This window comes from Hyperolius riggenbachi, chromosome 8 (genome assembly GCF_040937935.1).
Source record: "Hyperolius riggenbachi isolate aHypRig1 chromosome 8, aHypRig1.pri, whole genome shotgun sequence".
Classification (NCBI taxonomy): Eukaryota; Metazoa; Chordata; class Amphibia; order Anura; family Hyperoliidae; genus Hyperolius; species Hyperolius riggenbachi.
The window spans coordinates 247,140,740-247,168,431 of record NC_090653.1 but is presented as its reverse complement, the minus strand read 5'-3'; the positions used below and the strand labels follow the sequence as shown (position 1 = coordinate 247,168,431).

The 27,692-nt window shown below is 44.1% G+C and overlaps 1 protein-coding gene across 2 annotated transcripts; it reads right to left on the bottom strand.

Moving 5' to 3' along the window:
• Window positions 1-780: 780 nt before the first annotated feature.
• On the bottom strand, window positions 781-27,692 carry DYNC2I2 (dynein 2 intermediate chain 2). Of its 2 annotated transcripts, none has more exons than XM_068248523.1 (9): window positions 27,551-27,692; window positions 22,739-22,996; window positions 21,259-21,368; window positions 18,964-19,121; window positions 13,738-13,847; window positions 12,203-12,373; window positions 7,766-7,998; window positions 3,089-3,246; window positions 781-1,528 (listed from the first exon to the last, which is right to left on the bottom strand). In XM_068248523.1, the coding sequence occupies exons 1-9, from the start codon at window positions 27,629-27,631 to the stop codon at window positions 1,290-1,292; spliced, it is 1,518 nt and encodes a 505-aa protein (XP_068104624.1). In that variant the 5' UTR covers window positions 27,632-27,692; the 3' UTR covers window positions 781-1,289. The 2 variants fall into 2 exon arrangements, with proteins under 2 accessions (XP_068104624.1, XP_068104626.1); XM_068248525.1 differs by lacking the exon at window positions 27,551-27,692 and adding an exon at window positions 26,715-26,963.

Sequence of the window (27,692 nt, the reverse complement as noted above, 5' to 3'; positions counted from 1 at the left end):
AAACCTCTGTGGTGATGGTCATACCTTTCTGTATACAATAACATCAGTCTCAAGTGCTCTTTCTTAACAAGGAAGTTAACAGTACATATCAATAACAATATTCAAAGGGAACCCGGCTGCCATATATAGAGACAGGAGGATCAGGAGGCCTGCCAGGCAACTATTGCGCTTAGCCATAGACCCTGAACAAGCATGCAGCTTGTTTTACTGGATTAGCCATATGCTTGTTCCAGGGTGTTGACTCGCACTACTTATAACAGAAGATCAGGGCTGCCAGGCAACTGGCATTGTTTACAAGGCAATAAATAGGCAACCTCCATATTCCTCTCACCTCGGGTTCCCTTTAAAGAGTAACTGTTAGCCCCCAAAGTGAAATTTAAATCTCTACAGCAATGTTTTATTTAGTATTAAAGTGATCCAAAAAGCCAATGCAGAACTTAAAAATCAATATAATTATGTTACGCCGCCGAGTCACATGTGAGACATGTGAGAGAGATGCACGGCGGCGGCTGCTCTGCCGTGGCTGCGCTGGAAGTGCTGCCGCTCTCTCTCCCTGTCAGAGCGGTCAGCTGTTTGTGGTGCGAATAGATCGGCACCTGGTCCTGGGGGGGGAGAGGGGGGTCGGGCAGACATAGGCATGCTCTGCATGCTCATCAGTGTCAGATATGCGGCTTTGCGTCATTAGCTTAGGCAAAAGGCTACATAGTAACATAATTATATTGATTTTTAAGTTCTGCATTGGCTTTTTGGATCACTTTAATACTAAATAAAACATTGCTGTAGAGATTTAAATTTCACTTTGGGGGCTAACAGTTACTCTTTAAACAGGATAAACAAGTATGTGTATCGCCTGGTACACACCATGCAATTTTCTGTCAAATCGATTACTTTACGACAGGTCTGATCTGATTTCCGATTGTTTTTCTATAGTGACTGGAAAATCGATTAGAAAAATTATTGAAAATAACTGATTCGACTGTCAATCTGAGGAAATTGCATGGTGTGTACCAGGCATAATACAGCTTATTAAAACACTTTGTACAATTTATTTTTCCAAGCACCCCCTGCTTCATTCTTTTCAGAACTGCGATGGGATCACAATCGTGGACAGTCGGCGTGACTGGAGGTCCAGTCGCACGAATTTCAGAGCTGCCAGCGGGAGAACAAAGGGTGCTCTGAGGACGCCAAGGGACCTGCCAGACTACAGGAGGCTGAAAGAAACCACAGGTAAGTTTTTAACTCCAGTTCAGGTGCGCTTTAAGCCTGATGGGAGGCTTCCTCCATCTGGATCAGTCGGTGACCTCGCTGGCTAGATCATCCAATAAGGCCGCCTCTCGCACTCCCTGCTCAGTAAAATCCGAGCTCAGCTGCCATATCTTCACTGTGCCGTTCCCATCGCCGGCGGCCAGAAGCCGCGTCTGCACACTATTAAATTCCACGCAGTATGCAGGCTTCCCATTATCCGTCTGCTTTATGCTTAGTGATGGCTTCTGGGAGCTTTTCCCGAGGTCAAAGAGCAGCAGGTCCCCTATGGAGACAACATGTGCTTTGTTACATCTCTGGAGTTGCAGCAAAGCATTATTGGAATATACAGCAGGGTACACATCTCAGCACCAGTGCTGAGGATCCTTGGGCTCACTATGCCCAGCGGTAAAATGAGGTATGAGGGGTGATCTGTGAAGCCTACTACGTTGCATTCACTTCATGGTGAACCATAAACAGTTATTGGACTGAGCACACAACAGGAATTTTTGTTCTGCAGTTATCAGCTGCACAAGTTTTATGCAATCGCTGACACACACACACTGACACAGACACACACAGACAGACAGACAGACAGACACACACACATCCCATTCCTCAGATATTCCCACTTCCTGCTCCTTGATTCACCACCAGAGGACAGCAGTAGCCAAGCATCTGAATCTGCCCCTACCACTATCACCTGTAACTCTCTAATGAGAACAAATGGAGCAAACAGAAAATGGATGGGTGACAACGAACAGATAAAGTATAAATGCACTCACAGGGAGGACATTTACATTTGGGGGAGGGGGGGGGAACAGAGCCAGGGGTTCTAACGTGATCATTGCCCCTGATCGAGCACGTTGGCCTGAGATTTATAAGCATGTCCGATCTATACATGTGACCAATTTTGGCCCAAAATTGGTCATATCATCGCCCAGGCATGCTCATGCCGGCACCGGTTTTCATACGTTTCAATGATTATCGAATCTGCTGGTCGATTGGCCGCCAAGTTGAGCAATGCATGGACACCTTAAAGCTTCATACACCAGCTACATGGTTCTTAGCGGCCGAAAATACAGGGCTGTGGAGTCAGTACAAAAATCTTCCAACTCATCAGTTTATGAAACTTCCGACTCCAGGTACCCTAAATGGCTTCGACTCCGACTCCTTAGTCAAATACTTACCAGGGCTGTGGATTAGGTAAAAAAAAAAAAAAAAAAAAAAAAAAAAACTGGCTCCAACTCCACAGCCCTTCAAAAATCTATTGTGTATAGTCCCTTCAGAGACTCGTTTACAGCTCAGCGTTCCTCCCTTTCATTCCCCAATAACTTTATCACTACTTATCACAATGAAATGATCTATAACTTGTTTTGCCGGTAACAGTGCGATCACGGGCATCTGCCTGCACAGCCCCCAAGCTGCAGGGAAGTGAATATCGCGTCCCTGCGGCTGTAGCAGCTGCCGCTGCGGACGTGAGGCTCACGTCCCAGTGGCAGAAATGGTTAAACAATACCAGTTGCCTGGTAGTCCAGTCCTGCAATAGTGCCCGAATCACACCAGAAACAAGCATGCAGCTAATCTTGTCATATCTGACAATGTCAGAAACACCTGATCTGCTGCATCCTTGTTCAGGGTCTGTAGCTAAAAGTATTACAGGCAAAGGATTAGCAGGACAGCCAGGCAACTGGTATTGTTTAAAAGAAAATAAATAAGGCATCCTCCATCTCTCTTGTTACAGTTTTTTAAGTGGAAATTACATGTGTTTGCATCTGACTGACCAGCTCTATAAATCATAGACACCTGTCTTTACATTACCGCTTTGCCTACACGCTATACTTGCCTTCACCAGAGGCTGCAGCAAACACAAGGGGGCGCACCGGAGACCAGCGGATGCTGAATAGGTATTTCTGGGATAATTGCAGCGAGAGGAGAGGCTTTGACTGCAGTGTGGTATACAGGTGGGCGTGTCCATCCGTTCCCGCGCTCAGGAAAACATTCCTGCAGTGACAAATGACAATCAATGTACATGGAAGGCCTCAACAGCAAAATAAATCTGACGGACGCTTGCATGCCCTTTCCATTGCAAGAATATCTCAACTTGTCTAATGGGAAGTCTTATGCTGGGCATACACAGCTCGTATTTGCCGCTCGATTGATTCCCTGCTTGATTCTGCAGGCGATTCTCTTATCTTCTGCTTGTTTTTCAATGCAGATTCGAGTGGGGCGAAACGATCGGGCAGGAGATCGGACGTGTCGGAAATTATCAAACCATCTAAATGACTCAGAATCGAGCTGTGTATTCCCAGCATTACACAGTATTATTAAAGTATACCTGAAGTGAGAGGTATATGGAGGCTGCCATGTTTATTTCCAATACCAGTTGGCTGGCTATCCTGCTCATATTTCATGCTTCAGTAGTTCTCGATTCACACAAGCATGCAACAAATCCAGTCAATCTTCAGTTAGAAACAAAGATCTGCTGCCTGCTTGTTCAGAGTCTATGGCTAACTGTATTAGAGGCAGAGGATCAGCAGGGCTGCCAGGCACCTTCCATTGTTTAAAAGGAAATAAACATGGCAGCCTCCATATTGCTCTCACTTCAGGTGTCCTGTACAGGACATGTGTATTGCTTTTTGGCATACATAATGGGGGGGGGGGGGGGGGAAAGGTCCAACAGAACATAAGCAAAGTTTCCCAAATCTGGTGACTGATAACTACTGTATTTTTGGACTATAAGACTCACTTTTTCTCCCTTAATAGTGAGGGAAAAAGTCACTGCGTCTTATAGTCCAAATGCAGTGATTTCCTGACTTGTGAACGTCTGCCAATATGAACCTCCAACCCACCGCAATGTCGGAGACTTCCTGTACTGTGCCCATGCAGAGGAGGACACAGGGGGACAAACGGAGGACACAAGGGGGCATAGGGGAGGACACAAGGAGGACAGAGGCAGACATATGGGGGACACAGGATGACATAAGATGGACAGAGGAGGACACAGGGAGACACAAGGGGACATGAGGTACAAAGGAGGCATAATCCACAAGATGCCCCTTCACCATGGATGCACCAGGTTTAGTATATCTTTTTTTCCCATGGTTTGTGTCCTCTAAACCTGGTGCATCTTATGGTCAGAAGCGTCTTATAGTCCGAAAAATACGGTAGTCTGTATTGTTCTGGAATAAGCTACAGGTTATCTAGGTGATTTCTGTACTTGAAGAAGTGTTAAGGTATTGGTACAGGAAAAATTCACATAGGTAGGTCAGGCATACATAATGTGAAACATTGTAAAGGAGCATCAGATTACACATATATAATTACAGAGTGCATATCCATTATAATTATCTTATTACAGAGTACAGAGTGAGCTGGGGTCAAGGGGGTTAGGTACAGCCAGGTCATGTGTGACATTGTATATATCGAAGACTAATTACACACAATTCAGGATAAGATATTACACACATTTGTGGCAAATGTTATGCATTGTGTGCGACTTTTGGTTATCCTTATATCTAGGTTCTATCCTTCCAACTGTCCCAAATCAAATGAAATTGCTGTTCTCGCCCTCTATGGGTGTACACTAGCTTTTTGAAAGCTAGAGCATTATCAAGCCTTTTACTCCAGCTTTGTAATGTTGGAGGTTCAGCAGCTAGCCATCTCAGGGCAATTTCTTGTCTGGCGGCAAACAAAGTCTCTCTCATCAAGGATTTGGTGCATGCACGTGTATCTTCGTCTCGAATAACACCCAGAACGCAGAGTACCGGGGGTCCATAGTAACCGGGCAACCCATTTTGTCATGTAGGAAAGCTACAACCTGCTTCCAGAAAAGGGCAACTTGTGGACATTCCCAGATCAGGTGAAAAAAGGATGCGGAGGTAGCGGTACATTTGGGGCATTTGTCTCTAGCTTTTGGTTTATATTTAAGCAGTCGGTTGGGGGTCAAATAAGCTTGATGAAGTGTATATATAGTTGTGTGGCCCGGTCCTTGACACAGAGAGAGACTTTCCTGACCGCCTCCAAAGCATCATCCAAATCATCATTATCAAATACAAGGCCCACCGCCTCCCACCTGTCCCTGGAGCATTTAGTGTGTTCACATGCTCCTGCTCCTACCAATGCATTGTAAATTTCTCCTATTTGGTGTTTCGTTGGGCCCATTTCAATCAAAGCTAATATTGGATGTGGAGCAATGGATACTGGTTGATCTTTAAATTGTGCATGAAAAGCATGCGCTAGTTGCATGTAGCGGAAATAGCGAGAAGAGAATGCAGGGTGTTTACTGCTGAGAGCAGAAAAGGAAATTTATTTCTGTTGGACCACAATTTGACCTAGAAAGATTATACCACAACGCTTCCAGAAGACGGGGTCTGGACAGTTCCTGAAGCTGAGGCTTCTGCCATAGGGGAGTGTGATAGTCATGGCTGGATTGTGAATATAGGCCGCCAACTTCCATACTGACAGGGCTTGGTTAAGTACAGTGTTGGAGAGCTTGCGAGTAGGAAACGTTTCCTTAATTAACCACTTAACGACTGCCTAACGCCGATAGGCGGCGGCTGGTCGTTAGTGGTTTTACATCGAGGGGCCGTTCCATGTCAGTTCACGGAGGGTGTCTCCGTAAACAGCCTGCAAGACCTCTGATCGCGGCTCGCAGGCTAAATGTAAACACGCGGGGAAGAAATCCCTGCTGTTTACATCATACGGCGCTGCTTTTTGTCAGAAACATCTGATCTGCTGCATGCTTGTTCAGGGTCTATAGCTAAAAGTATTCGAGGCAGAGGATCAACAGGACAGCCAGGCAATATGCAAAGTTTAAAACAACATTAATTAGTTAGCCTCTATATAATTTTTCACCTCAGGTTCCCTTTAAGGGATCTCAGGAGACACCTCTACCAATGCTAGGCTATTTGCCAAGATGGCACCGAATGGCAATCTCAGCCAAGTTCCATCTAGCAAGTGAACATAGTGCTAATTTCCTATCTGCTTTAAAAGGTTTGTCACACTTCTAGAAGTACTCAAAAAAAAAAAAAAAAAGCTTTCAGAGCAGAGCAGCCGCGTTGTGACAGAAAGGAAAAAAATATATACCGTGTTTCCCCTAAAGTAAGACATCCCTTGAGAATAAGACCTAGCAGGGATACTTAGCATGCTTAAAATATATATATATATATATATATATATATATATATATATATATATATATATATATATATATATATATATATATATATATCCAAATTAAATTGTGAAATCACCGATATAACCTACCGTCAGCAGATCCAAAAGCTGGCTATGGATGGTTTGATTAACCACAAACCAGTAACTGTCCAGTGTCATGCTGACTACCGCAATAACACCCTAACAAGTAGGGAGGACAGACAAAAGGGCATTGGTCGAATTGGTGCCAATACTCCAGTGACTAATCACAGCAAAAAAAGAAGAGAAAGAAGAAGACATCTTCTTTCCCCCCACTGCTGTAACCAGTGTTTACCCGGACACAATAAAGAGTTTTTATGCAGCTGTGCCCATCTCTCTCTCTTCTTTTGCTGTGATACGTGGATGTGGACTGGAGCACGCTGCAGGTAAGCCCAAGTGTGGTTTGATCCATCCCTGCTCCATTTTGGTGCCACTTTCCTGTGCTTCTACTGTTTTTTTAAATACTCCTATGACTAAGCGGCATAGTAAAGAAAGAGGTGAAGCTTAGCTGAAGGTCAGGTAGTTCACAAAGGGTTGTCCAACTCCATTCCTCGAGGGCCATATCTATGCCAGTGTATAGGACAGTTTATGACAGACTGAGAAATTAAGAAATGTGTTCTACTTGATGAATCACACCTTTCCTGATTCAGTCCCATCAATCAATGTGAACTGTGCCAACAATGTGCGAGGACCTCACATTAAAGGATACCCAAAGTGACGTGTGACATGATGAGATAGACATGTGTATGTACAGTGCCAAGCACACTAATAACTATGCTGTGTTCCTTTTTTTAATTCTTTGCCTGAAAGAGTTAAATATCAGGTATGTAAGTGGCTGACTCAATCCAGACTCAGACAGGAAGTGACTACAGTGTGACCCTCACTGATAAGAAATTCCAACTAAAAAAGACTTTCCTAGTGGAAAATGGCTTCTGAGAGCAGGAAAGAGATAAAAAGGGTCAATAGTTCATAGCTTTTTAGTTCTGGCATACTTCAATGAATGCGTCATTGAGCAAAAACAATAAAACAGTTAAAACTTAAAAAGTAGATTTAAACATAAAATAAAAACTGAATATCTTAAAAAGTCATTTTTAGGAGAAAGAAGTTAAATACAATTGTTTATTTAATTCGTTTATTATTTCGGGTGTCCTTTAATTGATGGGAATGATCAGCAAAGGTGTGGTTCAAGTAGAACACATTTCTCCATTCTCAGTCCATCCTAAACACTGGCATAAATGTGCCCCTAAAGGACTGGTGTTGGACAGCCCTGCCCTACTTTTATAAAGCAAGCATTAAAATGATAAATGATTGAGAGTCCACTACCTACCTGTGGAAAGGGGAGTAATCCACACTGTACACCGGTCCTCCGTGTGGGGAGAAGGTAAACTGCGCCGGGGCTTTGAGGGGAATGCTGGAAGCCATGTTTGTAAGTGCTGCAGTCTTGGCTGCAGAAGAACACTTTAATAAGTAACCCCCTTCACAACCAACAATGAACAGGCTGGGATCAAAGTGTGAGAAGGAGAGACATGTCACACCCACCGCAGTGTCACCTCGCCCATGCTGGAAGGAAAGAACAATGTCACAGCCAATCGGACATGGTATCAGATATGATGAGGTATGAAGCAGAGAGAATAACCACACAAGATGAGGTAGGAAGTAGAGAGATAAACCAGATTCGAGGTATGAGGAAGAGAGAAGGATCCGATAAAATGAGGCAGGGAGAAAGACCAGATGTAATGAGGTATGAGGAAGAGAGAAGGACCAGATATAATGAGGTATAAGGAAGAGAGAAAGACCAGATATAATGAGGTATGAGGAAGGGAGACCGGTTAGATATGATGAAGCAGAGAGAGAGAGACCAGATATGATGAGGTATGATGCAGAGAGAAGAACTAGATATGATGAGGTATGAAGCAGATAGAAGAACCTGATATGATGAGAGAGAATGGTTAGATATGATGAGGTAGAGAAAATGGTTGGTTATGATGATGCATAGAGACCGACCAGATATGATGAGGTATGAGACAGAGAGAAGGACTAGACAGGATTAAGTGTGAGGCATAGAGAAGGACCAAATGAGGTATGAGACAAAAAGAAGAATGAGATATGAGGCAAAGAGAATGCTTGGATGTGATGAAGCAGAGTGAGAGAGAGAGAGAGACCAGATATGATGAGGTATGAGGCAGAGAGAATGACCAGATATGATGAGCTATGAGGCAGAGAGAAGAACCAGATATGATGAGCTATGAGGCAGAGAAAAGAACCAGATATGATGAGCTATGAGGCAGAGAGAAGAACCAGATATGATGAGCTATGAGGCAGAGAGAAGAACCAGATATGATGAGGTATGAGGCAGAGAGAAGAACCAGATATGATGAGGTATGAGGCAGAGAGAAGAACCAGATATGATGAGGTATGATGCAGAGAGAAAAAAAAAGCAGATATGATGAGGTATGAGGCAGAGAGAAGGACCAGATATGATGATGAGGTATGAGGTAGAGAGAATGACCAGATATGATGAGGAATGAGGCAGAGAGAAGGACCAGATATGATGAGGAATGAGGCAGAGAGAAGGACCAGATATGATGAGGAATGAGGCAGAGAGAAGGACTAGACAGGATTAAGTGTGAGGCATAGAGAAGGACCAAATGAGGTATGAGACAAAAAGAAGAATGAGATATGATGAGGTATGAGGCAAAGAGAATGCTTGGATGTGATGAAGCAGAGTGAGAGAGAGAGAGAGACCAGATATGATGAGGTATGAGGCAGAGAGAATGACCAGATATGATGAGCTATGAGGCAGAGAGAAGAACCAGATATGATGAGCTATGAGGCAGAGAGAAGAACCAGATATGATGAGCTATGAGGCAGAGAGAAGAACCAGATATGATGAGGTATGAGGCAGAGAGAAGAACCAGATATGATGAGGTATGAGGCAGAGAGAAGAACCAGATATGATGAGGTATGATGCAGAGAGAAAAAAAAAGCAGATATGATGAGGTATGAGGCAGAGAGAAGGACCAGATATGATGATGAGGTATGAGGTAGAGAGAATGACCAGATATGATGAGGAATGAGGCAGAGAGAAGGACCAGATATGATGAGGAATGAGGCAGAGAGAAGGACCAGATATGATGAGGAATGAGGCAGAGAGAAGGACCAGATATGATGAGGTATGAGGCAGAGAGAAGAACCAGATATGAGGTGGTATGAGGCAGAGAGAGGGACCAGATATGATGAGGTATGAGGCAGAGAGAAGAACCATATATTATGGAGGTATGAGGCAGAGAGAAGGACCATATATTATGAGGTATGAGGCAGAGAGAAGAACCATATATTATGAGGTATGAGGCAGAGAGAAGGACCATATATTATGAGGCAGAGAGAAGGACCAGATATGATGAGGTATGAGGCATAGAGAAGGACCAGATATGATGAGGTATGAGGCAGAGAGAAGGACCATATATGATGAGGTATGAGGCAGAGAGAAGAATCATATATGATGAGGTATGAGGCAGAGAGAAGGACCGTATATGATGAGGTATGAGGCAGAGAGAAGGACCAGATATGAGGAGGAATGAGGCAGAGAGAAGGACCAGATATGAGGAGGAATGAGGCAGAGAGAAGGACCAGATATGAGGAGGAATGAGGCAGAGAGAAGGACCAGATATGATGAGGTATGAGGCAGAGAGAAGAACCAGATATGATGAGGTATGAGGCAGAGAGAAGAACCAGATATGATGAGGTATGAGGCAGAGAGAAGAAGGACCAGATATGATGAGGTATGAGGCAGAGAGAAGAAGGACCAGATATGATGAAGTATGAGGCAGAGAGAAGGACCAGATATGATGAAGTATGAGGCAGAGAGAAGGACCATATATTATGGAGGTATGAGGCAGAGAGAAGGACCATATATGATGAGGTATGAGGCAGAGAGAAGGACCATATATGATGAGGTATGAGGCAGAGAGAAGAACCATATATTATGAGGTATGAGGCAGAGAGAAGGACCATATATGATGAGGTATGAGGCAGAGAGAAGGACCAGATATGATGAGGTATAAGGCAGAGAGAAGAACCATATATGATGAGGTATGAAGCAGAGAGAAGGACCTGATATGATGAGGTATGAGGCAGAGAGAAGAACCATATATTATGAGGTATGAGGCAGAGAGAAGAACCATATATGATGAGGTATGAGGCAGAGAGAAGGACCAGATATGATGAGGTATGAGGTAGAGAGAAGGACCAGATATGATGAGGTATGAGGCAGATAGAAGAACCATATATGATGAGGTATGATGCAGAGAGAAGGACCTGATATGATGAGGTATGAGGCAGAGAGAAGAATCATATATGATGAGGTATGAGGCAGAGAGAAGAATCATATATGATGAGGTATGAGGCAGAGAGAAGGACCAGATATGATGAGGTATGAGGCAGAGAGAAAGACCAGATATGATGAGGTATGAGGCAGAGAGAAGGACCAGATATGATGAGGTATGAGGCAGAGAGAATAATCATATATGATGAGGTATGAGGCAGAGAGAAGGACCAGATATGATGAGGTATGAGGCAGAGAGAAAGACCAGATATGATGAGGTATGAGGCAGAGAGAAGGACCAGATATGATGAGGTATGAGGCAGAGAGAAGGACCATATATGATGAGGTATAAGGCAGAGAGAAGAATCATATATGATGAGGTATGAGGCAGAGAGAAGGACCATATATGATGAGGTATAAGGCAGAGAGAAGAATCATATATGATGAGGTATGAGGCAGAGAGAAGGACCGTATATGATGAGGTATGAGGCAGAGAGAAGGACCAGATATGATGAGGTATGAGGCAAAGAGAAGGACCAGATATGATGAGGTATGAGGCAGAGAGAATAATCATATATGATGAGGTATGAGGCAGAGAGAAGGACCAGATATGATGAGGTATGAGGCAGAGAGAAGGACCAGATATGATGAGGTATGTGGCAGAGAGAAGGACCAGATATGACTAGGTATGAGGCAGAGAGAAGGACCAGATATGATGAGGTATGAGGCAGAGAGAAGGACCAGATATGATGAGGTATGAGGCAGAGAGAAGGACCAGATATGATGAGGTATGAGGCAGAGAGAAGGACCAGATATGATGAGGTATGAGGCAGAGAGAAGGACCAGATATGATGAGGTATGAGGCAGAGAGAAGAATCATATATGATGAGGTATGAGGCAGAGAGAAGGACCATATATGATGAGGTATGAGGCAGAGAGAAGGACCATATATGATGAGGTATGAGGTAGAGAGAAGGACCAGATATGATGAGGTATGAGGTAGAGAGAAGGACCAGATATGATGAGGTATGAGGTAGAGAGAAGGACCAGATATGATGAGGTATGAGGTAGAGAGAAAGACCAGATATGATGAGGTATGAGGCAGAGAGAAGGACCAGATATGATGAGGTATGAGGCAGAGAGAATAATCATATATGATGAGGTATGAGGCAGAGAGAAAAAAAACATATATGATGAGGTATGAGGCAGAGAGAAAAAAAACATATATTATGAGGTATGAGGCAGAGATAAGGACCAGATATGATGAGATTTGAGGTTGAGAATATGACCAGATATGAAGAGGTAGAGAAGACCAGATATGATGAGGCAGAGAGAGAAGAACCAGGACTTGGAGAACTGCTATATATTATAGCATTAGCACACACAGTGAGCAGGACATTGAAGGATTCATGTTGCAGTGATACTTTGCCTGGCAGAGACCTTGTTAATCTTCGTATTGCTAGGTATCTGCTGCGTTACAAGAGCAAATCCATCGATCAGCACAAGCTGCCCCTCCTTTTCCATCTGCCATACGAGAATCTTCCCGTCTGAAGAGACGCTCAAGACCTGCAGCTTGTGAGCGTGTAACGGCTGATCCTGCGGCCACACCACCTGGAGGACAAGAGCAGATCAGGGGCTCAAATGAGTTGCCAGAGTACAACAAATGTTGGCTGCCCAGTTCAGACAATTAGTATAGCTGATAGTCCTCTTTTGCTGCTTTCAAAATGACTATAAATATCTCACTAGTCAAAAACAAATTATTCACCCATTCTGGCAAAGCTTAACTCATAACTTCTGGTAGACTCAGAGTAACTGCAATTTAAAAAATAACCTGAAGTGAGAGGGTTTGGAGGCGCCCAGCAGGAAATTGTGGTATGAATTACACTCTATATGTATCAACAGTAAGTATAAAAAAGTGGTCCTACCTTATAGATATCCCATTTCGGGAAATATACAGGTAGAGATATGTGATTAAAGTTCAATTTTATTGATGCACAAGACAACGCGTTTCACGGCCACAGTCACTTCCTCAGGTCAATAGTAGTGCCTAAACTCCAAGGGATCAAGGTATTCGGGCGCCATAGCAAAAGCATTAATAGACAAGTAAATTAGGCCCGTTTCAAAAACAGGCGATAGAATGACCTCCAGTGCTGCTGTCCGCATACGTTCGGCCACGCACATGGTTACGGCTGCAGCTCCACTCCTGTGCACTTGGCGGCTGATACGGACACAGAGCATAGAGGTAGGATTACCAATTGCTGCAATGCCCTCCCTTCTGGACTTCCCAAGACCAGACTATGACCCCTGCAATCTTATGAATGTAGCTGCCAGGCTCATTCACTCCTTCTGCCGCTCCTCTTCAGCTGCCCCTCTTCGCAAGTTCTTTCACCGTTTCCCTGTCCCTTTCAGAAATAAAATGTAAACTGCTCTGTCTGGCATGCAATTCCATCCACCATACCTCCCCCTTTGTACATCTCAGATCTCATTCAGAGATACTCCCCAACCCACTCTCTCCACTTCTCCAACACTCTATGGATGTCCACTGAGATTTCTACAGAGCAACGCCTACTCTATGGAACTACCTTCCTCCCCCACCTCAACTCATTCAAGCAGGCCTTAAAGATCCATCTGTTCACCACTACTTACCTGCCATCTTCATAGTTCCACCCCCCTCTCTTGGTAATACACCCCCTTGTGTCCCTTTCCCCCACCCCTTATATTGTAAGCTTATTTGGCAGGGCCCTCCTCCCCATGTGCTCTTCTCCACCACCAAATGGACTTAGTGACTCGTCTGCTAAATGTATCACTACAATCTGTGTAGTATTGTTTATGGTTACATCACTATTTTGTGTACCATTATCGCTGTAATGCCCGAGTAACATTGCTTATTGCTGCAATGCCTCCTCTATCTATTGTACAGCCCTGTGTAATATATTAGCACTTTAGGAATAAAGTTTCACAATCATAATGATTACCTGATATACAGCATCTGTATGGCTGTCTGTTAGGAGCCCTGTCCTTCCTATCAGTGGATCATCCACCCGGCTGGTATCCCACACCAAAACTTCACCATTAAAAAGGCCACCTGGAAAGAAGAGTGTTCAGTTCACCGATGTGAAAAATGAATGAAGATATGAGTGCATCTTACGCCGTGCCACGCCGGTCTGATTTTCTACAGAAAACTACTAAGGAAATTCACAATCATATTCTCACATGAATTAAAGGGAAACTGAAGTGAAAATAAACTTATGCCATAATGAACTGTATGTGTAATACAGCTAAGAAATATAAGATTAGTAGCACAGATAGGAGTCTCGTATTGTTTCCAGGACAGGAAGAGTTAAGAAACTTCATTGTTATCAATGCAAAAGAGCTTCTCTGAGCATTCTGACCCAACTTGGGTTGAAGGCAATGCTGTTTTCTGAAAGACTTATACATGGAAGAAACAGTGAAAGACAACTTCAGGTGTGGTTTTACTGCAGGGAAGTTCAAAGGGTCATTCTCAATATTAGAGAATGATGCAATGTTATAAACAAGCTATATAACTGAAAATAAAAATGAGACTTACTTTGCTACTAATGTTCCAATAATTATCCGTACTACACATACAGTTCATTATATCATACTTTCTTTTTCGCTTCAGTGTCACTTTAAGTGTACACAAAGGTCATGATCCTGTTAGTCTTTCTTCCCATGGCTCAGAGTAAAGCTACAAACAGACTTAGAATAATTGTCATCCAAAATGTTCAGTAGGGATCATTCTGGAAAACACTTTAGGAATTAGCATTGTACAGATGTTGCTTGGCTCCCTGCCCAGCAGCATGTTCTGTGGTATAAAGAAAAGAGGGTGAGCAAATGGCGCCCCCCGCTGTGGGAAAGTTAGAGGAAGTCCCTGCAGCTACAACAGACTTCAGTCCAGAGTAACCCATCCCAATAGATCACTAGAGGGGAGGCCGATAACTTCAGGGAGTTGGATAAATGCACTCTAAATTTTAAGCCAAGATGATGGCAAATGACTGTTTTGTCATTTAAAACCTGAAAGACAAAACCCACTTCCTGTCTTACCAAGTAGCCAACTGATGTGGCCCCCAAAACCACATTTCACATACCTAATGCACATCCTTAATTTCAGGGTCACCTGGCTTCCAACCAACCAGACTGCCCAGCTCCTCCCTGCACTAGAATCCTCCCTGTCCAAAAACCTTCTCCTGTCAAGTCTCTCACCAGAGGAAATGTTTATGAAAGAGGGTGAGTGGCAGTCCAGCTACTACCCCTCCCAAAATCTGCACACTTAATCCTACAGTAACCTGCAAGGGTGGGAAGGGTGGTGAAAACACAGGAAACAAAAGACGGGAGGGTGAGTGACTGTAGCAGACTATACCCCTTCTCCCACAGGGGAAAAGGAGAGAGAATGATTGGCAGAATGTACCATTGCCCTTCTCAGAAGGCAGTGGGCATGGGTATTTGGACTGCTGTGATGATGTAAAACCTTTGTGAAGTTACCTTGGACCTTTAAAAGCTCAACTGAACTCCAGTAGCAAGATTGCTGCCCGGGTTTGCCAACCCCACCCCCTCCCGCCAAGGCAAAATTTACATACCTACTTACAAACACACTAAAGCGTCAGCTTCAGAAGAGTCCTGCTGTGAGAGACGTGCAATAAATTATATTTTATACAATAAAGCATAAGATCTGCTTTTGTGGGATGCATTAACCACTTGAGGACCACAGCCTTTTTTTCCCATTCAGACCACTGCAGCTTTCACGGTTTATTGCTCAGTCATACAACCTACCATCTAAATGAATTTTACCTCCTTTTCTTGTCACTAATACAGTTTTTTTTTTGTGCTATTTGATTGCTGCTGCGATTTTTAGTTTTTATTAGATTCATCAAAAAAGACATGAATTTTGTCAAAAATATGATTTTTTTTTTAACTTTCTGTGCTGACATTTTTCAAATAAAGTAAAATTTCTGTATACATTTTTGTCCAAATTTATTGTGCTACATGTCAAAAACCATTCAGTGTATATTTATTGGTTTGGGTAAAAGTTATAGCGTTTACAAACTATGGTACAAAAAGTAAATTTTCCCATTTTGAAGCATCTCCGACTTTTCTGAGCACCTGTCATGTTTCATGAGGTGCTAAAATTCCAGGATAGTATAAATACCCCCCAAATGACCCCATTTTGAAAAGAAGACATCCCAAAGTATTCACTGAGAGGCATGATGAGTTCATAGAAGATTTTATTTTTTGTCACAAGTTAGCGAAAAATGACACTTTGAGACAAAAAAAAAAAAACAAAACAAAAAAAAAAAAAGTTTCCATTTCTGCTAACTTGTGACAAAAAAAAAATATGAAATCTGCCACCGACTCACCGTGCCCCTCTCTGAATACCTTGAAGTGTCTACTTTCCAAAATGGGGTCATTTGTGGGGTGTGTTTACTGTCCTGGCATTTTGGGGGTGCTAAATTGTAAGCACCCCTGTAAAGCCTAAAGGTGCTCATTGGACTTTGGGCCCCTTAGCGCAGTTAGGCTGCAAAAAAGTGCCACACATGTGGTATTGCCGTACTCAGGAGAGGTAGTATAATGTGTTTTGGGGTGTATTTTTTACACATACCCATGCTGGGTGGGAGAAATATCTCTGTAAATGACAATGTTTTGATATTTATTTATTTTATTTTTTTTACACACAATTGTTCATTTACAGAGAGATTTCTCCCACCCAGCATGGGTATGTGTAAAAATACACCCCAAAACACATTATACTACTTCTCTTGAGTACAGCGATGCCACATGTGTAGCACTTTTTTGCACCCTAACTGCGCTAAGGGGCCTAAAGTCCAATGAGTACCTTCAGGATTTTACAGGTCGTTTTGAGACATTTGGTTTCAAGACTACGCCTCACGGTTTAGGGCCCCTAAAATGCCAGGGCAGTTTAGGAACCCCACAAGTGACCCCATTTTAGAAAGACAACACCACAAGGTATTTTGTTAGGAGTATGGTGAGTTCATAGAAGATTTTTATTTTTTTTTGGTCACAAGTTAGTGGAAATTGACACTTTGTGAAAAAAAAAAAAACCAATAAAAATCAATTTCCGCTAACTTGTGACAAAAAATAAAATCTTTTATGAACTCACCATATCCCTAACGGAATACCTTGTGGTGTTGTCTTTCTAAAATGGGGTCACTTGTGGGGTTCCTATACTGCCCTGGCATTTTAGGGGCCCTAAACTGTGAGGAGTAGCCTTGAAACCAAAATTTCTCAAAATGACCTGTGAAATCCTAAAGGTACTCATTGGACTTTGGGCCCCTTAGCGCAGTTAGGGTGCAAAAAAGTGCCACACATGTGGTACCGCCGTACTCAGGAGAAGTAGTATAATGTGTTTTGTGGTGTATTTTTACATATACCCATACTGGGTGGGAGAAATATCTCTGTAAATGACAATTCGGCGTGTGTACGCACCTATACTTTAAAATACAGAGTGTAGTTTGTAAACGCCAAATATTCGAGAATGCTGCAATTTTATAAAAGTAAAGCTATGTAACTGAAAATAAAAATATGAGACTTTTCTTTGCTACTAATGTTCTATTAATCAGCCGTACTACACATACAATTGATTATCTCACAAGTTTTCTTTTCCACTTACAGTGTCACATTAAATTGTTATCACTGTGAAGATGGATTTCATTATAGTGAATCTGCTATACTCCTTGACTCTGAGCTGTTCCTGGCATCCTCCTGGACAGCAGGGTGCCTCAGTGGGCTACAGACACATGCCCTATTAACTCCTGAGCCTTTACAGTTTCTACCTTTGGTTCATCCTCCTTGTCTTCTTTCCCAGTTCACTGTCACAGCGGCATTACTCTCCAGACACCCAGATGTGTGTATACTGCTGCTTGCTAAATTAAACCCGCTGATCTCAACAAGCTGATGCAACAACTAGAGATAGGAGACCAGATGTGATCAGGAATCCTCAAAGGACCTCCACATAAGCTATATATATACTCCAGTCAACCTAAACAAAATGTAAACTAGATGCTGCTGTTTTATATTGATTCATTGTACAAAAAAATATTCCGGCTCATACAGATCGAGGAACAACAAGTAGCTTTTCCCAAAAAATGGCCTGACGTGTTTTGTGGTAGACAACCGCTTCTTCGGAGGCACACAAAATAACATGCAGTCAGTTCCTTAAAGCATTAAAGCTTCTAAGAAATCTGTGAAGCTGGTACAACGGCCATGCCAAACACGTCCCTCCTCAGTGGTGAGGTGTAGTCAACATTTTGTGTGCCTTTGTGGAAGCGGTTTCCTATTGCGAAACCATCAGACCATTTTTTGGAACTCTGCATGCGCAGCTACTTGTTATTCCTAAATCTGTATGAACTGGAAGAATTTTTGTACAATTAACAAAAGCAATGCTTTTTGACGTTTTTGTAACTCTTGATGTATTTATAAGTTTTATTTCCCCAGCCATGTTTTTACTGTTTGAGTTTCCACTGTTACTGTAGTTTCACTGGGAGCTGCAGTGGTATGATGCCCTGCTCCTTCCCTCTCCACAGGACTTTGGGGACAAATGCTCACCTAAATTGGTCAGGAAAGATTGTGTCAGGCACCATTAACCCAGAGCACATATGTCGCTTTAGGCTGCTTACACACCAAGACGTTACAGGCGCACGTTAGTGCGCCTGTAACGCTCCCCCAACGCACAGCAATGTAACACAAGTGGGCTGTTCACACAGCCCACGTTGCGTTACATGTAATGCTGCACATTCGGTGCAAAGTGCAGCATGCTACGGCGTTGGAGCGGCTATAGCCACGTTAGACTGTTTGCACATGCGCAGTGGGGGGCGGAGAGGAGGCGGGGAGAGCCAGCTACAGTAGCCGCGCACATGGCTACTTAATATTCACTGCACTGGCGGCAGCTGATTGGCCGGCGGGACCACGTGATGCGGAGTGTCTCGCTCCGCATCACGTGGTCCCGCTGGCCAATCAGCGCCACTCTGGGAGACATTATAGGAATCGAGCCGCCGAACGCGGCTCACTCTACCGTCGGCTTTTGCAGCACCATACGTTGTGTTAGGTGCACGTTATGCGACCTTAATGTGGCACCTAACACAACGTCTTGGTGTGCAAGAAGCCTTAGTCTACCACTTGATACTGGGTTTGCGCTATCTGAAAGGCTCACACAAGGTCCCACTCACCAGCTATAATGGATGGCCGAGAAGGGTGGAAGGCCAGGCACATGACTGAACTGGCCGCTTCCAGAACTGTATCTGGGTGGTTGGGGTTGAAGCCTCGGCGGTCCAGATTCCACGTACACACATAAGACTTTTCCGTGCTCCAATCTCCATCTCCTAACCTGGAGATCAAATATACAAAAGGAAAACACAGTAAGGAACTGGGACTCTATATGTGGCTAAATTCCAACATAACAAATGCAATCATCATTAGAGATGGTCAATCACATGCAAATAATAGGGGCTTGTATGCACATTTCATGGGGACAATAAAAACAAACTTCCCATTGATTTGGATTGGCCCAATTCCAATTGACTAGGGCCCGCCATCTCCATGGAAACGCTAGCAGTCAGCAGCAAAGTATTGAGGCTTCTCATTATGCAGTAAATATGCTGGGAGCCTGTTCATGAAATTCAGTATACAGCACAGCTTGGTGCTCTCCACTCCTCCTTTCTTTTACCGCTTAGAATAGTGCATTAGAAGCTCCTGTGGGCAGCATGATCTAGCCAAGCAGGGTGGATTCAGCCCAAGAGCCTTGAGTTGAACACCTGTGTTCTAGCTAAACCTCTGCAATAATAGATATGTCCTCTTTCTGTTTAAATAAACCTTTACTGAACAGGTTAAACTCTTAACAAAGATGGCATAAATCTAGATCCTCTAGATCAGGGGTGTCAAACTCAAATACAAAGTGGGCTGAAATTGTAACCTGGGACTAGTCGCGGGCCAACCTCAATGTCTGCTGGCCAGGCCAACTTCCTCTCTTATAAAGTTCTCTCGTGTCAAATGGCCCCCTCCAACTCCTATATAGTTCCCTGGTGTCTAGTGGTCCTCCCTCCGCTATAAAGTTCCCTGGTGTCTAGAGGCCCCCACCCTACCCTTTACAGCTCCTTAGTGTTTAGTGCTTCCCCCCCTCCCTCACCCCATATGGCTCCCCTGATGTTCTAGGGTTTCACCTCCAGTACAGCTTCCCTGGTGGTCTAGAGTGGGCCAAACATAATGCAAAGAGGGGAAACCACTTGAGGGCCAATATGCTCTAGAAGTAAGCCTTTGGCAGGGCCCTCCCTCGTTGTGTATCATACTTGATTGTGCACTCTACCCAGAATAATGTGAACTTGTATTATTGGGACTACAAATCTAGTGTATAATCTGGCATTGTGCATCTTATTGCTTATTACCTGTATTGTGTTGTCACCCTTTATCATTGTCTGTAACCTTATTTATTGTCCAGTAATGCGTAATATGTTGGCGCTAAGTAAATCCAATAAGTAATAATAATAAATAATGGCATCCTTAAAGGGACTCTGAGCAGGCCAAAAAAGCAGAATCTTACCTTACCTCGGGCTGTCTCAGCCTCTCGTAGCGCCCTCAGCATCCCCTCCGTTCTCCTCCTGGCGGCTCCGGTAGCACGCAACTTCACTGAGAGCCATGTGCAATTGTCCATCCGTGCCCCCGGCTCGATCACGCGCCCTTCGCCGTGAGCGTTCTGCGCATGCTTGGTTCTTGAAAACTGAACCACACTTGCACAGAACAGTTATGGCGACTGGCACGTGATCCGGCCCAGTATGCGGCTGGGTCCCGCAGGCGCAGTTGCACAGGACTCCCAGCGAAGTCGCAGGCTACTGGAGCCACCAGCGGGAGAACAGAGGGGACTCAGAGGATGCCGAGGGACCTCATGGGCTACGGAGGTGCTGGAGGAAACCCCAGGTAAGTTCAGATTCTGTTTGTTTGTTTTTTTCCTTTGCTTGTTCACAGTCCCTTTAAGGTTACTCAATTCCCCCTACAGACAAATATTGAATGTTTGAACTGGTTATCTGTTCCCTTAATTGTTTTTCTTACCCACAGAGTATTACAATCAGTTAGAAATATGCTACTGAAAAATGCAGGCAATGGCGTGAATGGTCCTAAGATCTCGCTAAACCTCTGCAGAGAATGCAGTGGCTTTGTAGACAAATACCATAAAGAAAAATAAATCATTAAAAAAAAAATATTTGCAAGGGCGATTTTTACCGCGATCGTGATTTTACTACGATTTTAATTAAAGTCAATGTGCACGGTTTTTAAAAAGCTCTCAGAAAGCTCTGGAGGCCAAAAAGCTCTCAGAAAAGCACTTATAGCGTGTCTGAGCCCTTAATGATGAGATATGATTGTTCTATGTAAAACAGATTCTACAGTATTTTTATACAAAATTCTCTTGTCGGCAGTTTTTTATATAACTATAGTTACTGTCAGACAGAGCATTCCACTAATCGCATGCCTACCTTCCATAAGAACAGCCAATAACAGACCCTGTTGAGTTCCAAGTTATGCTGGTAACTTGCAGGTCTTGAGCTGCAGCCTCTGAATACTGTAGACTGTGCAAGCAAGAGACCTGGCCAGGGTACAGACAGAAGAGAAAGAGATCAAGCAGATACTCAGCTCAACACAAAATAATAATCTACTACACAGATAGCAATAAAAAAAAAAAAAAAAAAAAAAAAAAAAACTTTGCGCATCACAACGCTAAAAATAGCTTTCGGGGATTACCACAGTAATCTCCTTTCTTGCTGCAAGATAAAGGTGGCAACACATAAATACAATTTTTTTAAATATCTGATCAATTTAAGAATTGCAATTCATTTTTCTGACTGATTGTAACATTTCAAAAATCTGACCAATGTACTACACACATATGTTCAACTTTTCCCCAAATATGATAAAAATGATTGGAAAATTGCTAGAGTGTGTATATTAATAAATTGACAATCTAACACACACTCCAAACAATCTTTAGAAAGATTGAAGAAACATTTCCAGCATTCCGGATTAATAAAAAAAAAAAAAAAAAAAAAAGGAAGGGGGAAATCCAATCGGATTTTTCAATAGAATGACAAAAAAAAAAAAAAAGTTAGATTTTTTTTTTTCGGGAGATCCGATCATATTTATCTAATTGCCGTAAAATCGGGTAGTTTTATTGTATCGTGTGTGGCCACCTTTAGCAGGAAATGAGGCTCTCTGGCGCTCACTTCCTGTGGCCGAAATTTGAATTGGACGGTAGTGTATTGGAAAAATACAATTCCGGTCACCGCACAATGCCGTGCATGTTGCCCGACAACACGTCAGTGTTCTCCCTAGAATTTTTTTCCAGCTGGGTGGCATGAAATAGTAGCCAGCTGGGGTGAGATAAGAGAATGTAGGGCCGGAGCTTCTCTGCACAACTCTGCAGAATAGGAGTAGGTGAACAGATGACAGACGGGTGCTCAGCAAAACTAGCCGGGTGGAGCACCCGGCCTCAAAGAGCCTGGGGAGAGCACTGCACGTTGTTTTGCAGCAAATCGGGCTCTTCTGACAGATCGCATCGCACCGCACCAGGTATGCAATGCCCCGTAGACTTTCATTGGCCTAGCAATACCCTGCTGTAACAGGGTAACGCGCCAGCATGAAAGAGGCCTTACTTCTAAAATATACAGACAGTTTCCAAACCAACTTGCATAACTGCCCACCGTCCCACTATTTGTAGCTATCCAAGGGTACACAGTAAAAAGGGCACTATTGCAGGAACCTGCAGACTCCACAGAAAAGGGGCCTGTGGTACAGTGGAAATTTTTATAACTGGTCAAATTTTGATGAAATTATCAGAACAGTGCACTTTTATGAAATGACAAGTACAGTTTAAGAACTCACAGGAGTTGAAGTGAAAAGTTACAGCATCTCCTCTAAAACCCCACTCCAGCATTCCTATACAACCAATCAAAGTTTTACCTGTGCATTTGGCTCCTCCCAGGATACTTTATAGCCATCAAATGCGTGGCTTCTCCAGTTCCTCTTCAGCTCTTTGATCATATCACCCTCTACACGTTTGAGAAACGTTCCAACATCCGGATAATCGAGAAGGGAGCCAAGATCAAGGTCCAGTAACCTCTGGTCATTTTTTTGTTCAGTCTGAGTGCCGGCCTCTGTGGCGCCACGCGCTTGTACGGAGGACTCCTTAGTGCTGACGGGGCGGGTCTGACAGCTCCTCTGTGTAAGAGAGGGAAGCATGCATCACTCAGGCCCAGAATAAAGTTATGTACATGCAATAGATTTCCATAGCTTGAAACAGCTGTTTGAAATTAGGGATGATTAATGAGATGCAAATAATTTCTCGTCATATTCAAATTTTATGTAATTGTTATGCAGCTTGAACTTGGACCAATAAAAATAGACAGGAGGTTATTGTGATTGGTCCAATTTCAAGTAGCACATCATTCCCATAAAATGTGAATGCAAGGAGTAATTATTTGCATCTCATTAATCATCCCTATTTGCAATCACTTCAGGTGACTATCTAGTTTGTGTACAGGTGTCCCAAAATATCATGTGTCTCCTTTTCTGCAAACCGCCATGCTGAAAAATCCCTAGCTGACCGCTTGCTGTTCCCGCTGCAGCTTGCAGTGGGAGGTTTCCTGCTCATAACCTCCACCTCTCCATAGATCAGAATAGGATGCTTGGCTTCAGTAGAAACCTAATCAAGAATTGACTGAACCATTAGCATTGTAAGGCTTGATGTATTACTGTATTATACGCCCATCAACCCCCCACCCATTTATCAACAGGGCTGTGGAGTCGAGAAGTCAGAGTCTGAGCAATTTTGGGTGCCTGGATTTCAGAGTCAGTGGTTTTAATAAACTGAGGAGTCGGATGATTTCTGAACCAAATCCATAAATCCATAGCATTTGTAAAAATTAGACTAAGGAGTCGGAGGTTTCATAAACTGAGGAGTCAGAGTCGGGCGATTTTTGTACCAATTCCACAATACTGCTTGTCAAAGACTTTCCAACAGGTCTATACACATCCCACAGCAATAAACTGACCAAAATAAATGTAAAGTTGCTTAATCTGGTATTTTGGAGGCAATACCGGTAGATCAGTGGCAAATTTGACCAAAGTTATTAAACTGGTTGGTAAAACTGACCTGCGTAGAACCAGTTTCAGAAGAAGCGAATTAGCCTACCAAATACTCTTTTTTTTGGGGGGGGGGGGGGGCACATGATCTCCAGATAATGTCCTCGCCTTGGATATGAACCTGGGTGTCAACTGACAACAGGAACATTCTTCCCATTTGAAATATAAGGAAAGATGCCGAGAGCCCAGTATAGTGTAGTATGTACCATATTTTCCGCCGTATAAGACGCTCCGGAATATAAGGCGCACCTAGGTTTAGAGGGCAAAATCCAGAGAAAAAAAAAAATACGCCTGGTACGTCCATATTCCAGCCAGGAGCGTCTTGTACATGTTATCCCTCAAATGGTAGCCTCCCGTTTTCCTCAGGTGTCCTCCAGTCTGCCCCATGCCTCCTCCAGTCTGCCCCATGCCTCCTCCCATCTGCCCCATGCCTCCTCCCGTCTGCCCCATGCCTCCTACAGTCTGCCCCATGCCTCCTACAGTCTGCCCCATGCCTCCTACAGTCTGCCCCATGCCTCCTACAGTCTGCCCCATGCCTCCTACAGTCTGCCCCATGCCTCCTACAGTTTGCCCCATGCCTCCTCTTATCATCCCCATTCGTCTACCAGTCCCCACTCAGGTCTCACCCACCATGCCTGTGTGCGTCCATCTTTCTCCCCATGTCTCCTCCACCATGTCCTCCGCATGTTTGTGCTTCTGTGCTGGCTCCCCCTGCATATTGTCTGGCCCTCACTATGAAGGTACATAGGCTGGCGCCAGGCTACGTCCCGGACCGCATTGGTGATATGCTCCTATTTATTGCCTTAGGAAGTGGGATATACCCGCGAAACGCGTTGCACCTTGTTTGGAGTACGTAAATAAATTAATTTTTGCTTAAAACAGCAATTTTGTGTGTGTTTTGGAGGGGGTAAGTCCACCGCTACCTACTTCATTTTATCCATTTTAAAGAAATATTGTTTTTACCCTGTTGGCGCCTCTGTACTACTATTGCAATTCTTCCCATTTAGGATTGCCAGTAAGTTAGCAATGTTCTTACAAATTTAATCACTTTCATTGATACTGCCTGGTATCTTGTTTCCCCACATGCCCGATCAATTAGATTTCAATCAATTGTGGACAGTTTATCAAGTGTAATCTGGTATATTGGAAAGCAAGTGAGGAGGCAGCCCTGGCACAGTGTCCATGGCTGCATAGTGCAGTACTGCATCCAAGCTAGTGCTTTGCTCAATGCTTGATTATGGTTTCAGCTGACATGTAAAGGTGCCCATACACTCATTGATTTTCTCATGCGATTCTCTGCAGATATGCTAGAAATCCATTCCCTAAAAATGGCAGATCAATTTTTAACAATTTTGAAGAAAAATTAACAGCAAGTATTGATCAGACAGGACGGAAAATTTAGGTCGATTAGGGGTAGGGCAAGAGCATTGGTAGATCAATGGCCCAAAGCTTTGCACTGAATCCAACAGCAAAACGCTGCGTTTCGATTGATTTTTAATAGATTCCCTCGTGGAATCTATTGGAAAGTGGTGTGCAGTGTGTGGTAGGAATAGATTCCCGTGTTGAAACATTGGGAGAAATCAGTGTATAGCCAGCATTAAGGTGCCCACTAATGATACAATCCTGATTGTATAATTTTACCAAATCTACAAAGTTAAAGGGAAACTGAGTGAATAGACTTTGAATGGATACTTTAGACAGGCCCTTATGTTACAGCAAAGTCCCTTAAGGCCAGATTTAGGCCAAGGCAACCTAGGCCATGGCCTAGGGCACCACAGGAGCAAGGGCACCAAAGCAGCAGGCTAAACTGGTGCAGCATTTTCAAATGCTGCAATGCAGAGAGATCAGGAGAGCGCCTGACCACAGTACTCTGCTACCAACCCCTTGTGCAGCAGCCATCTTGCTCTCTGCGCACGTTTGCATTGTGGCCGGCGGCTATGGACTTGGGCAGCATTAGAGACGGAAAGGAAGAGGAAGCTTCTGCACTGGAGACAAGTGGAGAAATGAGTGACACTGATGGCTGCTGCGGTATGAAGGCGAGCTGGCTACCTAAACTGAAGGGGGTGGGAAAAGAAGGGATTAAGGGAGTCATCTGGCTACCTATACTGGATGGAAAGGGGAGAGGGGTCATCTGGCTACCTATACTAGAGAGAAGGGGGAGGGGTCATCTCGCTACCGATACCGAAGGGGGGCGGCTGGTGACAGTGGCCTTGGGCGGTAAAGGGTACAAATCCTGCCCTGAAGTCCCTAATACCCGGGCACAGTTAAGGATTGCCTGATGCTGGAGACACCACTACTCCAGGCGTGTCAGATGACCTGTATTGGGTCATGTGACACACCTGGAGCCGTGCATGGATGCCGGAAAGCTGCTTGGAGGTGAAGGGTGCATGTAAGACAGCAGCCAGACCATTGGTGAGTCCCGTTACCCCCCTCAGGCATGCTGGTTAGTTGAGACTTCCGGTTGCCTGAGTTCTGGATAACGGGGACTTTGCTGTACATAAAAGTGGTAAGACTACAATCAAGATTGTATCATTAGTGGCCATCTTTACAGAGATCAAGTTGACAAGGTAGTAGAGTGAATCAATACCATTAGTTCAAACTTTGATCACACAGTGCTGACTTGGCATATCATGGCATTATGGATCTGTCATCACGCTATCCACAACACATGGGTGTATCATAACCCCTGCGACCCCGGGCATTGCAGGGGGTCCAAAGGCTTTGGGGGCCCCTCCACCTGTCTCCCCAACCACAAGTGCAACTAATCAGCAAAGAAACATCCCCATTCACTCACAAAAACCATGTGCAGGAGTGTGTGTAATTATTTCCTGCTTCACAGCTGAACACTCTCTGCTGCCATTCGCCGGCTCCCAATCCATGGGGTTCGGGTACAAAGTGGGTGTAATGAAAAATATTGCATGTAATATTTTGCAACTTGATAGACCTGTGCTTAACTGCGCATGCGCGCCTTCCTTTTACATTTCTCGGCTGTCATTATTTGCAACTACTGGTATTTAGTTCCCTCCAGGGGGTTATTAGTTGCCCACCAAGGTGGGAGGGAGGATATTACTTCCCTCCAGGGGGGGGGGGGGTTATTAGTTGCCCACCAGGGGGGTTCTTTATTCCCTCCAGGAAGGGGGGGGGGGGTATTAGTTGCCCAGTAAAGGAGGGTTCTGTGGAGAATATGGTTAGGTTGCATTTTCTGATACAAATACATTAAGATCAATGGTTAAGTTGTACTTTCTGAGAGCTATCAGAATAAATTATTGCAACCGGTTGCAAAATATTATAAAGTTGCAAAAATATTCACCACAGGGGCCTCATGCTATCATTTTTGCCGGATGGGGAGGGGGGGAGCTAAAGTCTAGCTACGAACCTGTGCGCGGACGAAATAACCTACTTATCGAATCTTCCTACATCCAGTGACAAACGCCCTGCCACAACATGAATTAACATAGGCTGGTGCTGCAACACTTGGCAACCTAGGCTATCGCCTACTGTATGTGGCTTATACAAAAATATCACCCTGCTCCTCTCTGAGCTGGCTTCCCCCTTGCCCTATGCAGTCCTCTGCCACAGCCCCAACCCAGACCAGACCCTGTGGAGCTCTCAGCACAGATGTTGCCTCACAGACTCCGTGTGACTCTCGCGGGATTTCCTCCACACAGACTCTACCGCCGTCCCGTCCACAGCTTCATCTACAAACTGCATGGCTCGCGAGCGCCCGAACACCCTGAAGCTGTCGTTACCACGGCAACCAGAAGCCGTTCCA